Raw genomic sequence first — 15,692 nt, forward strand, 5'->3', positions numbered from 1 at the left:
AACAACATGAAGAAAAAAGCAGGTTGAAAGTGCATGTTGGTAACAGCATTTGGGCCAATATAATTACTACAGGTATCTAAGAACTGGATAAATAAATAAATTACCCTCCAGTACTATCACACTTTCCTTTTAAATACCTCTGATCCAAAATGATTCCACATGTTTCAGATTGATTTTTTTTTTTTTTTTTTAATAATAATCTGGATTATCTGTTCTCAGTGTCCAGGTACCACAGTTGAGGTGATCCTGGAAACAGGACAGTTTCAGTGCAGGATTTTTGGAAGGAGAATTAAAAGCAATTTCCTTGAGTGAAGGCAGAGACTTCTAGGCTGAGAGTGGTCAAATCCCAGGAGGGATAATGGCTGTGGCACCTGGTTTAACACCCTTCTGCTTGTGTTATTATTACTATTTGCAATAATAAAGTGCCTTCTGGTAAATGGTATAAATGGAGAGACAGAGGGTAGCTCCTATGGCAGCTGACTTGCAAGGAGTGGTCAGGCCTTCTGTAGGAGCAGCTTTGCTCGGGGAAAGCCCATGGGCTTTTGCTCAGGCAGTCCCATGTTCAAAATCCCGATGGTGTCTTTTACTGACGACAGCGACTCGTGTCTCCCCGGGTAAATCTGCTTTAAGAAGGAGACCGCAAGAAGCAGCCCTGTAGTTAATTTGATGGGCAAACTCTGAGGAGGCCCTGTTCAGAAAGATGATTATGGCTCTGAATGTGAAAGAAACTTGAAACTTTGTCAGAGATGCAGAAATCCTGTGGAAATGGTAACCCAGCAAGAGAGAAACTGCGTGTAAGGATTTGAAGATTGTGAGAGCTTGGCAGAGGGTGAGGAGAGCATGGGAGAAGGGCAGGTTGCAGAAAAGATTGTGTCTTAGAGATGTGGAAGCATGGGGATAAAATGGAAACTGCTGCAATAAAACTGATTTGGGCCCTGAAATGTGTACTAAAACCTTTATAAGGTGAAAAAGTTTTTAAGCTACATACCTGGAATGGGAACAGAAGTCTTTACTAACACGGTGTGTTCAGGCAGGAGTGTAAATGCAATACAGTCCGAATGTGGATGCTAACTGGACTAGCCCTATTTCTGAAAAACTCCTTTGGGTGATAACATGGGTCTGGGGAGCTCCCTGTTGTGGGATGAACAAACGGAGCAGGGGCAGCCAATACTGCTGCTGAAAGAAGTAGTGGGCTATTTTCCCTCCAGCAGTCCATCCCCTCCCTTTTGCTGGCACAAGTGTTTCTTTGCTGCCTGGGGAATTGAAGCAGGAAACTGGAAAACAAATCTGGCCAAACAAAAGGGCTTCAGCCACAGTGGTTCCCTCCCAGGTCACTGGAAGGTACAGAACAGAGGTGGGAGCAAGCCCTGGGTGAGGAAGTATTCTCTTCCCTCTGAGGGAATGCAGGTGTTTTCCAGCCTCCAGCGTGTGTGTGTACCTCAAACTGTGTGGTTTGTGCTTGGCTGGAGGGTTATCAGTCTGGTTTGGGATGTACTTGGGACATCAGGAACATCCTTTTAAACAAAAGAGTAGAGGAGGACCTGGAAGTACAAACATGATGAGTTTAGTGAAGCAGGATAAATGGTTTCAGGCAAGTGTAGTATTTTATTTTTGGTAGGAATATTTTTTCTAGAAATGGAAAATTGTGCTAACCTGCAGGGCTGTGTTAGGTATGACCCACAGAAGAGAATGCTTGTTGGTAAAATGAGTGTCGGTAGAAGACTTGTATGATGGATGGTGAAAGCTCTGAGGAGAAGACAACAGTGGGGAGTGCTGAAAAATATTACACAGGAGTGAAGCTATTAGTGGAGTTTTTATGGATTGGTCCCTGGACTGATTTTATTCCCTGGTTTTATTAGGAACATTATACATCTTGTCATAGAAAGGTAGTGGTGTGTTACTGAATTTTTTTGCGAAGTTGAGAAGTGTTTCCAGCACAGGAGACAACCCTGCAGAAGGGCCTTGGTGACCTGGAGTGCCTAAAATGTTTACACGTGAGGCTCAGGCAGAGCTCTGTCAGTGCCACTCCATACAACACTAGGAGCATCCGGTTTACATGCAAAATGCAGCTGGTCACTGCGTTAAAGAAGGTGAATTGAAACCAAAACAGGTGCAGGAAGGGCATACTGGGATGGTCAGAGGGATGAAAAGACTATCAAATGATAGACTCAAAGGATCTTGGAATTACTTAGCCTGCAGAATGAAAACTGAGAGGGCATGCTTTTGCTCTCTGCAAATACTTTGAGGTGTAACACCAGGGAGGAAAAAAAGTCCTTGAGTACAAGAATGAATTGGTTTGAATGGGGCACAAGAAAGCTTAGGCTGCATAATGAGGAAGACTGAGGCTGTGAGGAAATGGGATTTTGAGCAGGGAGGTGAAGATGAGACATAAATGCTTTCTCTGCACTGTACAGTAGGAAACAGCTTTGTGACTGTGGACATTTCCTTTACGGAGGTTAGAGGTCGGAGAACAGTCCATATACTTGGGTTACCTCATCTACTTCACCCTTGCAGATAACTAATCTGAGAATTTGCATGGGCAGTTTTGCTGAAAACTGTTATATAGTGTTCCCCACAAGTACCAGCATGGGGAATGAGGCAGAAACTGCAAACTGCTCAGCAAGGTATGAAGGACTCTGTTGGATAAAAGATCTTGAGATCTGGGTACTGGTGTAGGAAAAATTGATAGGTCAGTACACTTGACACAGGTAATATGGGAGAAAGCTTTGTGAGAAACTGCAATTATTGTGGTTGTTTTTAACTATGGCTTCAGTCTTTTTTAAATCAGAATTTCATAGACTCTAACACTGTCAGCAAAGAAGGGCACTTACTAGTAGTGGTCTGTGAGACTTACACCATGCTTTTCCTCAAGTCTACAGTCTCCCGCAGAGGACTTAATTTCAAATGCTTACTAGGCCTGCAGATAATTTTTTGTGGGAGAAAACCTTCAGTGATCTTCTTGCCTTCGTCTGCAATTCTATGTTGATCTTGGATTCTCAGTATTTGACTGGGACAGGAAAGTATGAGTAACTTCTATATAAATTATATGTGTGTATGTTTATATGTATACACACACACACACACACACACACACACGTGTATATACACATATAATGCTAAGCTTTGGTAAATTGAGATCCTACTCAAATCTTAGTTTAATGATTTGCTTTCCCCTCACTAAAGGCATCTGAAATTTTGACCTTGCAGGAAACCCCTTCCAGAAAGGGCAGTTCTGATTCCCTGCTAGTGCTGCATGCTTCTGCTTTCTTCCATGCTCCAACACTGGCACTCATCTGAACTGTCAGGAGATCAGTTTAGGGATATAAAGCCACAGAAAAATATTCAGCTTCCTGATCCGGCTTGCTGCCTGTTTGGACAAGCACTAGGGCTCAGTGGGGAATCAGGGTTGCAGTGTGGGATGGTTGAAGGGTTGAGCATCATGCTTTCAACAGTAGGGAGTTGTTAAAGTGGCATGACTGCATTGCCATCCCAAATCATACCCAGCAAACAAGGGTGGGACATTTTCAGGTTCTTTTCCTTGCAGTTGTGTAGCTCCCTGTCACTGCAGCCCTGAGTGTTTCTGGAGCTGGCTGTATATGATACAGAGGTGTGAAAAGGTTCAGCGTCTGTGGTTGATCTGAGAATGCTGTGTTGAAGTGACACACTAAAAGCATCAGCAGCAGTGACACACTGAGATGTGCTTGGGGATTATTCACTGCATCAGATAAAGATCTGATGTGCTCTGTTTCTGATTCAGGAGCCAGTGGGATGTGAACGTGGCACTCTCTCCCACTTTGCCATTCATCACTTTCAAAGACAGAGTAGAAAAAGTCTGCCCTGCGGGGACTTCATTAGGGATTTTGACTAGGCTGAGATCTGCTTTGCAGTTTGAACATACTTAGGCTCATTTGGTGATGTGCAGTAATGTGGTTCATTTGTGTCACTTTCAAAAAGCTTGAGAAATAAAACTTGTTATAGTGCAAATCCGTATTTCCCCCTTCTGTAAAGCCCTTTTGTTTCTTTTTCATTCCTTTTATACTGACAGATATTTGCAGCTACTTTTGATTTGAAGGTAGGGTTTTATATTTGTGTTCCACAGGCTGCTGCTAAGGTAAAACTTGTGTTTTAGTGTGGATGCTACATACTTTTGAGGTCTGGCCCAGGCTGTGCATCTTTAATCTGCTAAACTTTGCTCTTCAAATTTAACACAATTATAGAGGCAATTGTGATGCAAGAGAAATTTTGACTTGATTCTGTTATGGTGGAAATACCAGTGCCTTCAGTGGAATCAGGGTTAGACCTGCTCCTGTAAAACCACCGATTAGTTTTATGGTTGTGTCAGCAGATCCCAATCAAGATAAGAGCTGTATTGTATTAATCATTTTAAGAAACTAAATCTAGACAGGGTTCCTGCCTCTGAGAGTCTGCAGTCTGGAGGCAATCTTTTAACGTGTAATCTTGCTTTTTCATAACAAGGGGGATTTGTCCCACTGATGCCTTTGTTAGGACATCATGTAATGTATAATCTGAACTCAGAACAGGAAAGTTACAGAAGACGACTTCAGAAAAATATTTCAATTCATTTTAGAATATACAAATGTGGTAAAGTTTAAAAATAAAAAAAGCAATATTCTTTTTTATTTTTTTACTTTAGAAATCGGATTTCTTTGGAAGATCCATGTTTGCAGGTACCCGGGCGACCAACAACCTGGTCTTTGAGCTCTTCAGTCACTAGTTCTGCTGGAGCTGTTACTATATATCTTCTGGGCTTTTTCAGACGGAATGAAAACTTCTTTCATCAGAGCTGAAATTATCTACATGACTGAAGTTTTATCCATTGAAAGACAGGCCCACTGGTGTGCAAGTGAGGAGTAGGGGTCTCGTGAAGGAGCAGAGCCACCTGACTTCTGCCAGTGTTTCCCAAAGGCTGAGCCAGCCTCATCACTGACAACATAAGTCATGGCACAGCAACACCAAAGATGTGTGGATTTTATGAGAAATATGAAGGAAATACTCTTTATTCTACTCAGAAAGCGAGATACTAAAATTGTGCGACTAAATCCATGACAGTGTGGTGGGATGGCCCCTGGGACAAGCAATGGGGAAAGTGTCCAAAAAGTCATCCCTGGAGACACTGTTCATGAAAAGTGTCTGCCAAGGGAGGGGGCACTGCTGTCTCAAAAGGGAAGCATGACATCTTTTCTTCAGCAGCAACTATTTGAAATGCTGGTCTTCCCTCCTGTCCAAAAAAATGTGAGAAATTTAAAGACCTCATTTTTAAACAATTTAAACTGAATAAACAATTAAGGCCTGCTAGGTAAAGATCATAGTGTACCAATCCTTCGCTGTAGTGCCCACCAAAGCATGTAGTTCTAAAAATTTCGCAGTGAAGCTTGCTTGTTTTCAAGATCCCAGTGGTTATGTGGCGTTTCACTGAGGACCTTTCCAAAATGTGATAGCTTGTGATGCTGTGTTTGTTTGATGACCTCCATCCAGAATGACAATATGATCAGTAATGTTCTTGTCCTCTGAGCTAGTACCTAACTGGTAGCTTTGCATAAAATTAGGAGCAGAATATAGAGACAGGCTTTTCTTCATCAGTCCTTGACCAAATCATTTTGCTGAAAGAATGAAACATGAATAACCTTTATGATGTACGTTTATACCACTGCATATGGATAATAATTATTTGGTCCCTGTGGCAAAGTGTTTCATGAAGGGTCCTGAGCATTCTGCTCTTTTTATGATAGCACTTGGTAGCTGGGAGATGAGGTGCTTCTTTAATTGTGGATAAATAAATTTTGTGGGGTACTCCCTGAATGTAGAGGCTCATGCAGATTAAGTACTTTTTATCCCTCACTTTGCAATGTTTTTCAGCATTTAGCTCACTTAAGCAGCACTTTCTGCTGAATGAGGTCTATCTTTCCTTTAAGCCTGTGTTCTGTGCTTAGAGAACCACCAAACAAGGCAAAAAATACTGACAAAGCACTTTGTTCTATCTTAGTTGGATTTAAGGAAAGCATGTTTTATTTTAAAAATCTCTGTCTGGTTAAAACCTTAACTGGTTTTCAGGCTAAAAAGTGTGTGTAGCTGTAGGGTGGCAGCCCTGCCTTGACATACAGGTTGTCTTTTGATAGAAGAGAATTTGTGGAGTGGGGAGCTGGGAGAGGTCAAGTTACAGCTTTCAGTAAATCTGAGCGTGCCTGAAATGGTTCTTTTAATGTCTTAAAATATTTGTTGCCTTTTTATCATTGCAGGGCTGATCCATGTTCCATTTAATCTGACGGGAGCCCTTCTCCCATCTTCTTTAAAAATTGGCTCTGGCCCCTGTATCAGATTGCATACCACCTTGCTTTCTGATTCCTGGAAGGGTTCAGCCAAGCGTTATGAGTTAGATGCTTAGATAACATTGATAACTGCAGTTCTTTATTGTGCCAAGGGAATAAAAAATAAAATAGAGGTCAGAAGTGTGACTAGTAAACGACACAGCATGGGCCTGGTCCTGCTGGTGTGGAAGGGAGGGGAGCAGACCTGCTTGTTTGTTTTCTAAGAGTCGACTTTGTCCTGGTCCTGTTCCATTGTGGTGTGGAGAAGGAAGCTCGTCACCTTCCAGAGAAAAGACACAGTGACAGCTTATGTAGCCTGAGCTCTGTCCCTGGAGTTTTGTCAAGACTTCCAACAGCATCATAAACGGATCTTGGGTGTTTAAGTGAAAATGACTTTTCATCTCGCGCGCTCGGCTGAGCAGATATAAACTGAGCCTTTATGAGCTTGAAGCATGGCTGTTGATGGGCAGCCTATCCTCAGGCACAGTGGGGTTGCTCATCCCATAATGATTTCACATCCAGGGAGGGCGTGCTTAAAGCTTGACAGATGCTGCAAACTCAAAACCTCAAAGGAGAAGATACCAGTAAAACCAAGAGCTGAGGTACTGGCAGTGGCAAAAATGGATGGAGGCCTAATTGGCATTTCATCCTCCTGCAGCTCAGGTCAGAAGAGCTCTGTAAACAGCCCTGGGATAGTGCAGTGCTCTGTGCCAGCCTGGTCTCTCCAGAGAAGGTTCTTGATAGTGTGGAGAGCAAGGGAGTGGGAGAAGAGTGGCAACAGGACAAAGGGGTGAAGCACTGAAATCCCTCCAGCACTCCCAGTGTCCTGGGATTTTATTGTTGGTATTGGAGTGTGCTTACTTTGTTCAGGAAATGCTGTGTTTCTGTTGTCTGCATCAGGGTGTGGAAGTACCACAGTGTCCGCATCTACGTACTTATTGTGGCTTTTGGCAATCATGATCCCAAGGGATTCAGGTTCTGCTGGGTCTTGGGAACTTTGCAAGCTTTTTTGTATGAAAGATGTGAATCTTTAAGCACCATCATAACTGCTGCATGGCAGCAGCACAGAACAGTCACACTTGATTTTTATTCCGTAAAAGTGGGGATTGATGTATAGTAAAAACTTCATAGAAATTAACCAAGAGGTTTAGGAGAAGAAAGTAAGATGGATATTGGAAGTACTCTGTGACATGGTGACCTCAGGTAGGGAGAGTGCAGTTCCCTAACTGTGGTTTTGCCAAGGGACACCTTGCCTGATTTCCCTCTACTTATTTAACATGCCATGGAAAATGAAATGTGTATGAGTGGCAGCCCTGGTGCCTGACTGTTTGCTTGTCTCTCCTCTGGCCCTGAAGGGTTTCCTGCTGTCTGTCTAAAAGGCTTTTGGAGAACTACTGACACAAACACAAAAAAAAAAGTCAGCTACTCCTCTTGGTGGATTTTTTCCCCCCCATTTTTTAAAAATGTTTAGTCAAATTATCAAACAAAGCATTCTGAAAAGAGGCTGCTTGGAGAAATCTATCAAAGAAAGCTCTGTCCCCTTCACCAAGTCAGACACACAGTGTGCATGGCTTGACTCATACTGTGGTCTAATTTGGAAAAGAAAGTGGTGCTGCTTGGACACTAGTATTTGGCTTCTCATTGTGGCTAGAGGTGGCTCACCCAGCCAGAAACTAACAAGCTTAGCATGAGAGTACAGAAAATACCACAGCAAATACTAAATGAGACCTTTATTTATGACAGCTCTGGATGAGTGTTAATTATTAGCTGAACATGGTATGTTCTAGAGGCTGTTTGCATTACAGCATGGGAAGGGCCAATGGCATGTAAAACGTGTGTGTTGGTAGGCAGAACAGCAAAGCAAACGGCTTCGGAGGAGAATAGGACTTTTCTTTGTTTCCCTTCACTACATACGCAGTTTTTAGTAATGCCGTGTAGCCAAAATGAGGGATTTGCATGAAATTACTCAGGAGATTATATATATAAACATGACTTACATTAAGATGGGGTGGATTAACAAGATGTTAGTGTGCAGCAGGTATATAGGAAGTGTTGACTACATCAGTTATATTTCTTGTTAATAGTTGTTTGGACTTCTGGATTAGGTGTTTTTTTGTCTCTACTGAATCAGTGTAGCAGTTTGGAAAAGGGAAAACTATACCTGACACAGAACAGAATAGTTTGCTTGGCATGAAAGGTACTGGCTGTGATTTTAGGAATGATGGTCTGAAGAGGCTTTTCTTTGTCAGGTTACAAAATAAATTGGAGATTTAGCTCCATGAGGTTGAAAGAAAGAAAGAAAGAAAGAAAGAAAGAAAGAAAGAAAGAAAGAAAGAAAGAAAGAAAGAAAGAAAGAAAGAAAGAAAGAAAGAAAGAAAGAAAGAAAGAAAGAAAGAAAGAAAGAAAGAAAGAAAGAAAGAAAGAAAGAAAGAAAGAAAGAAAGAAAGTATTGATGTGTTTTATGCAGGACCCTGTACTGTTCTTTTAACTACCAAGCAGCACAAATGTCTTACATTCTTTAGAGTCGTGAAACCATTCTCTGAGCAGTGTACATGTGTTTTACGTGTTTCTACTTATTTACAATTAACTACTTTGCATGGATAGCTATTTTAAAACAAGCTAGCAGAACTTTCATTGTGATGCCTGTAACTATGCACTTCATTAATTTAGAATCGGACTTTAAATCAATCTGCCTGAAAATAGGATAACATAATTAATTTCTTCCCTTGTTAGGTGGTGGAGAATGTAGAAAGGGAAAAGTGTCCTGGGCTTGCTAACACTGACCAACCATTAGCAGTTTTCTGAATTAAATCTTTCTCAGGGTTTTGTCTTTGTGATATTTGCATCTTTTTACAATTCAATTATTTGAACATTCTGAGTTAAATAACAGGTTAAAAACCAAAACAGGTGAAGTGTGGAAATGTAGCAAAATGAAAATCAATCCCTTTGTAGTTGAATACTCCATGAACAGTCTTCACAGAAAACACGTGGAATGCGGTGCAACATCTGATTTATATAATTTTGAGGTCACCTCCTTATTTGGCCCTGAATTAAATGATTTGAGCAAGACAGGCAGCCTCCCCTTTCCCAGGAATGCAGGTTACTTTCCATAGCTGTTCCAGTTGGGTATGTTTGGTATTTGTGTCAGCTTTCGACAAAGATGTCCAGCAGCTTTAAGTATGGTGCAAGGAAATATTTGCGCTGGAAAATTGATAGAGAAGTCAGTTGCTGGAATAAAAGTATGCAAAAAATTGCTGTGTTGTAGAGCTATTTTTTTCTCTTCAAATGGGCTTAGAGGGACTTTCTAAAAGTCATATCCAGAAGGAGAAATGTGATCAGGAAACACCTTATCCTTTCCATACTGGGAGAGTTGGTTTTCAGCAAGACTTTCCCTTCCTAAGATGGTGAGAGAAGAGGGTGGTGTTGGCAGGATGGACCAGCCTCACCCCTGTGTTATGCTCATTTCTGGCCGGAATAATGACATGGATACTTAAAATGTGAGCATAAGGTATTAATGCTATGTAGGGCTGTGGTGGTACCTGGTTTAGGGGTAGGCTAATGGTTGGACTCAATGATCTTAAAGGGCCTTCCACATCCAAAAAATTCTGAGATTCTACATAAATGACTGTCCCGATGGATGTTGATTTCTGTCTCTCTTGGTACTAGATGAGACCTTATAGTAAGAATCTCCCAGGGCATGAGGAGAAGGATATTATGGGATTTTAGTGTCCCACATTACTTATAGGATCTGATCTGAAGTCACAAACACTGATTTACTCCAATGGTGTCTGACCACAACCAGAATTTCTAGGTCTCCTACAAGGAAAAAGGTTTGACTGTATAAAGAAATCATTTAATTTCTTTTAAAGGATGATGGTTAATATCCCTACCTATCTGATCCCACATCCTGATTGCTCTGTCATGTTTGTTTTGAAGTACTTGCCTCATGTTTGTACATGAATTTCTGAGAATTTTGAAGAAGGACAAAAGAGATGTAGCTGTGTTGTAAGTGAATAGAAAGTTAAAATAGGATAGGCTTGCAAAATGAAGATTGAATTTGTGAGCTTGAAATCCATTTAACTCATCCAGAGTGCAGTACGGTGCAAAGCCCCTGATTCAGGGTTGGCTAGTTACATGTACCACAGCACTGTCATGATCCATCAAACCTGCCAGATAAAGAGAGGCTATTTTAAAATTTCTCCTTCAGGGCATGGGGAAGTACTGTTCTTGCAAAGACAGAAATTTATGATGATGCTAAAAAAAATGCAGATGAAGTGAATAATTAATGAATTCATGACAGGACTGAAATATCTTCCTAAAATGCTGCTATTTTTAGCAGGGAGTTCTTCTGCAGTGCTTGTCATGTGATCCTATTGCCTTCTGAGAGCAGGGAAACAATTTGAATTAGTTTCTCTTTCCCCATGGACTTATATAAGCCCAGTGTATAATACCCCTTAGCATCTGATTCTGCCTCAAAACAACCACAGATGATTTTAAACCTCATGCAAAATAAAACACTAATGAGATCTATACTTAAAGATAATCTTCTCTGCAGCTGAATACCTTTTACAATAGTTAGTACTTTTGAGGCTGTGCGGGGGGAATACTGCAATGGGAGTAACTGGCAGCTGTTGCTGGTCCGGTGATGCTCAATGCGGCTGCGGTTTCAAGCTGGCAAAGGACATAGAGGCAATTATCAACAGGAAGTTGCAGGGTATGGCCCACAGATGAGGGTTTAATGTGAACAGATATGCGCTTCTTTTGCCTATAACCAGTGTAGACTACTGCTGTATTTGAACTACTTTGAACTAAAACTAAAAAATGTCATAGTCAGAAATGACTCTAAAAAAAAAATTGCCATATCTACAAAGGGATACTGTCACTGCCATAGTGAATTTTCAGGTGTTGAACATGTGAACCTGGGTCCTGTCTGGGATTTTTTTTTTCCTGAGTGGTAATGAGATACTAGCCAGTGCCCATTAAAGGGGAAGTCAGGAGCAGCTTACTGTTGCCTTTCTTGCCTACTGGAGTTGCCACAAATTTAATTTGGAAGAACCCTCCATGTAGAGTGCTGTTTCCCCAGGGAAGAAGAAAACCCTGGAAAAATGCCTTGGGAAACCCCATTCTCAGTGCTATAAGCAGGAAGGTGATTTACACGCTCTCTATGTTAATTGTTACTGGAAAGTTCTGAGTTCTCTGTGTTATCATAGGTTGATTTTTGGTACATGAATTTTAGTATTCCTAATCGTTGTTCCTCATTGGACCCTTCCCTCAGACCACACCTTAATTCCCCACCCACAGCAGAGTGTATAAGTACCCCTGTCTGACCTTGTTGCTGCCTTGATCCGGTTTGGTCCAATACAGTGGACGCCTTATTTTGATATTATTAAAACTACTTTTCGGATGACTGATCAAAGCTGTCTTTCTCCATTCAAGTCGTCAATCGGGCTGAGTCCCAAGGAATTTCAAAGGGGTCTGATAATCTGGGCCAGAACCCAGGAAGTTCACCTCCAAATCCTAAATTTTAGGTGTTTGGGAGGGCCTGAGGACTCTGTCTTTGCATCTCAATACCCAGTTTGTACAGGTGCAGAGGGGTGTTGGCTTCCTTTCCCCATTTGCACGGGGTTTGTTTCCCCGACATGAGATAGTTCCTGGGTGGTTTCTGTAAGGTGTGTAAGGCTCCTTGGGCCTGGCTTGTCCCCAGCCCTGGTAGGCTGCCCTGGGAGCAGACAAAGCAGCAGTGAAACATCTGGGCTGAAGCACATTGGTATGGGAAAGGGTTGTGAGCTGAGTCTCAAGCAGCAGAGCTGTGCCCAAAGGCACCTACAGCTTCAGGGAAGCTGCAGGCTTTGGTGATGGTAGACCTTGGGTAGCTCCTGGGTTAAGTCATGGAAAGTGGTTTCTTAGGGATGATTGAACTGTGGCTCCTTAGCTGTGTTCAGGCACAGATTTATGGCTTATGCGCCACACATGCCTTGCTGAATCTGGGCCTTGGTCTCTGTTTTCCCTTCTCTGTGCTCTTATCTAAATGGGTTGTTTCAAGATTTAATGTTGGTAAAACACATGCATTGTATGGAGATTTGTAACAATTAGAAATTGATCCTCAGCTGGAAGATGGGTGTGGCTGATGTGAGTGCTATTGAAATGAGAACTTGTTACGAAAAAATCCATTGAATTATCACCATTTTTTTTGTGCCTGGTGAAAAGGCTCTTTTCAAGCATATTTTTCCTAGCTTTCCATCAGCTCTCCCATGCTACAGCTCACCACCTTTTTTTCCCAGTGTTCTTGCTCAGTAATTTGTGTGAGTCCTTCCAAGATAAATCTGGTTATCAGGTACCTGTGTTTTAAGCACTCTATTAAGCAATTTTTAAAAAGCAATTTTAGACAAACTTAAGATGTAGAAGGCAACACACAGATTGAAGAAGTGGGTCAACTGGAAGGAGCAGGATTCTGTGGTGGCAGGGGGATGTGATGAACAGTCGATATCCTCAGTGGGTCCTGTCCTTAGTAGGATGGGACACAAGGACAACCCTGATGAAGCAAACCTGGAGGGCTTTTCCTCGCCTACTTCATCTCAGCACACAGGGTTCTTGCTCCTGTTTGAAGGTCTGTTGGGTCATGGCTTTGTGATACAAATAATAGATCAAATGAAGAATAGCAAATAGCATGTTTTTAAATTAATAAAATGCATGAAGTTCTCCATACATAGAAATGACATGGTTTTAAGACTGTGAACTAATTACAGTCCTGCAAACTGGTACTAGTTTCCTTTATTTATATTGGTTTGAATGCCTACACTCACCATTAAAACAATTAGTTATAGAAGTCCAGCGAGGTCTTGTGAGCTGCTTGGGAATTATCAGAAATACAAAGTATCTGCTTTCATCTTTGTTGTTGCTGTATTGATTTGGGCAATGAGGCTTTGAGAGTCATTTTTTCTTCACATAGGGTTATCCACCCTTCTGATTGCCTCCTGAAACACCCAGCAATACAGCTTTACATAGCTAAAACCAGGAATATGAGTAGTTTTTTCTGCAATTTAGCGAGGAGATACCAGTTCCAAGTCATTAAACCAGTAATTCTTTAACAAGTGGCTTATTTTAGTGGCTGTCTTCTTACTGCTCTTTCTTTTCTTTCCACAGGAAAAATTAACCCAGGAGTGTGTATTCAGAGAGCAATTTGAAGAAAACTGGTATAACACATATTCATCAAATCTATATAAACATGTGGACACTGGAAGACGATACTACGTCGCGTTAAATAAAGATGGGACTCCAAGAGAAGGGACTAGGACTAAACGGCATCAAAAATTTACACATTTTTTACCTAGACCAGTGGACCCTGAGAAAGTACCAGAACTATATAAGGATATTTTAAGCCAAAGTTGACAAAGACAATTCCTTCACTTGAGCCCTTAAAAAGTAACCACTATAAAGGTTTCATGCGGTGGGTTCTTATTGATTAGCTGTGTCATCACATCAGCTCCACTGTTGCCAAACTTTGTCGCATGCATAATGTATGATGGAGGCTTGGATGGAACATGCTGATTTTGTTCTGCACTTAAAGGTTTGTCCTCCTGGAGGAGAGCCTATGCCCACTCGCTTGATTTAGTACGAGAGGGAGCGCGAGAGAGTGAGTGCGAGAGAGAGAGAGGGAGAAAGGGAGGGGATGAATGGGAGTGAGAGCGCGAGAGAGAGAGAGGAGCCGAGGGGAGGAGGAGGGTGAGGAGGAGGAGGAGGAAGGCCTGATGCATGCTGGGGAATAGACACGCTTTTAAATTTTTGATCAGTTGTACTTCGTCATATATCAGCATAGCTGCCATACTTCGATTCATCAGGATTTTTGGCTGGTGGCCTGCTCAAGTGTACGCTGCATTTACAAAGGCATGGAGGGTGCAGTCTTACTTAAACAAGAGACTTTTCAGTTAATCGCTCTCTGGGTCTCACCCCACTGAGTTTAAAGCAAAGACCTCTTAGTAAAAAAAATAAAAATAAAAAGTTAAATTTATTTATAGAAATTCCAAAGGCAACATTTTATTTATTTTATATATTTATTTATTATATAGAGTTTATTTTTAATGAAATATGTACAGGCCAGATAGGCATTTTGGAAGCTTTAGGCTCTGTAAGCATTGAAATGGCAAAGGCCACTATGAACCTGTGGTAAATTCATGCAAGTAAATATAAAGGTGCATGGATAAAAAAAAAAGCCAACAATAAAAAGGTAATAATAATAATAAATTCTAGTGACCCTCATGTACTAAAGGCGACAATCTCTTTTGTGCCCATATTATTGTACAAGTATGCACACTACTCATGACACTGAGTCCTCACTCTTCTGACTGCTTGTTTCATAGCTTACCCCAGAGGATTAAAGAGAAAACTGGGTCTTCAATTTTTTTTAACGTGTCTGTAATATTTCCTCTCAGATAAAGTGACTTCTTACATCATTGTAAATTTCACAGCTGTGGAAAATATAGGGGTTGGAATATATTCTACTTGTTAAAACCTATTGCAGATCATACCAAAGCTAAATGATAAATATGCTATTTTTTTTTTTCCTAAAGAGAATGCCAGAAACAACATAAGTAATACGAACAACAATTATACTAATTTTAAGATTCCACAAAGAACACATAAATACTTCAGAGGACAAGAACGAGGTTAACAGGATCACTCTTGTAAACATGTTTATTTGTGCACTTGGCTATCTACTATGAAATTATACAAGTTCCATAGGGGTCATTGTAATACCTTTTATGGAAAATTGCTTTCAGTGTGAACTGTCATAATACATGATATTAGCACCCTTCCTAAAGTAAAACTTGCAAAATGAAACTAATAAATCTCTATCAATAATGACAACGAGGGGGACAGTATTAGACTTATTTTTATTGTTTTTCCTAAAATATGTTCAAATATTCATGAACTCTAAGTGAGGAAACAGTATGTAATATTTAAGGCTACATGGCATTTTATGATAAGCACACAAATGCATTGATTAGCAGTTACCATTTAGAAATTAACCCTCAGGAAGAGGTATTTTTTCCCCTAATACTCCGAAGAAAAGGAAAAAAAAAAGAGACAAAACCAATGTTAAGATCCATATGGCAAATGCATTTCATAATTGTTTTATCCCTTAGGATTTGAATCCAGGGCCATTAAGTTGAGTGTAGGCTTCACCATTGGATATGTTGGAGCAGGGCTGGTCCTGACACCCTGGCTGTCTGCATACGCACGGGGACTCCTTTGGAGGAGTGATGTAAGAGGTTGCAGCCTAGTTGTAATTTAGAAATTTTTGATCTAAAGCACTCTTGTTCATCTGATTCATATTATTTGAAACTTATTTCTGTTCTGGAATGACCT

At 41.0% G+C, this 15,692-nt stretch overlaps 1 protein-coding gene across 2 annotated transcripts in view; it reads left to right on the forward strand.

The window, feature by feature from the left end:
- The window catches only part of FGF9 (fibroblast growth factor 9), a 28,022-nt gene extending 13,301 nt beyond the window's left edge, over window positions 1–14,721 (forward strand). For both annotated transcript variants that reach the window (XM_040056789.2, XM_058419270.1), the window contains one exon: window positions 13,470–14,721. In XM_040056789.2, the coding sequence (XP_039912723.1) occupies window positions 13,470–13,715 (246 nt within the window). In that variant the 3' untranslated portion in view covers window positions 13,716–14,721. The remainder of the gene's footprint in view (window positions 1–13,469) is intronic.
- Window positions 14,722–15,692: the final 971 nt, after the last annotated feature.

The sequence above is a fragment of the Hirundo rustica genome, chromosome 2 (genome assembly GCF_015227805.2).
Source record: "Hirundo rustica isolate bHirRus1 chromosome 2, bHirRus1.pri.v3, whole genome shotgun sequence".
NCBI classification, from domain to species: domain Eukaryota; kingdom Metazoa; phylum Chordata; class Aves; order Passeriformes; family Hirundinidae; genus Hirundo; species Hirundo rustica.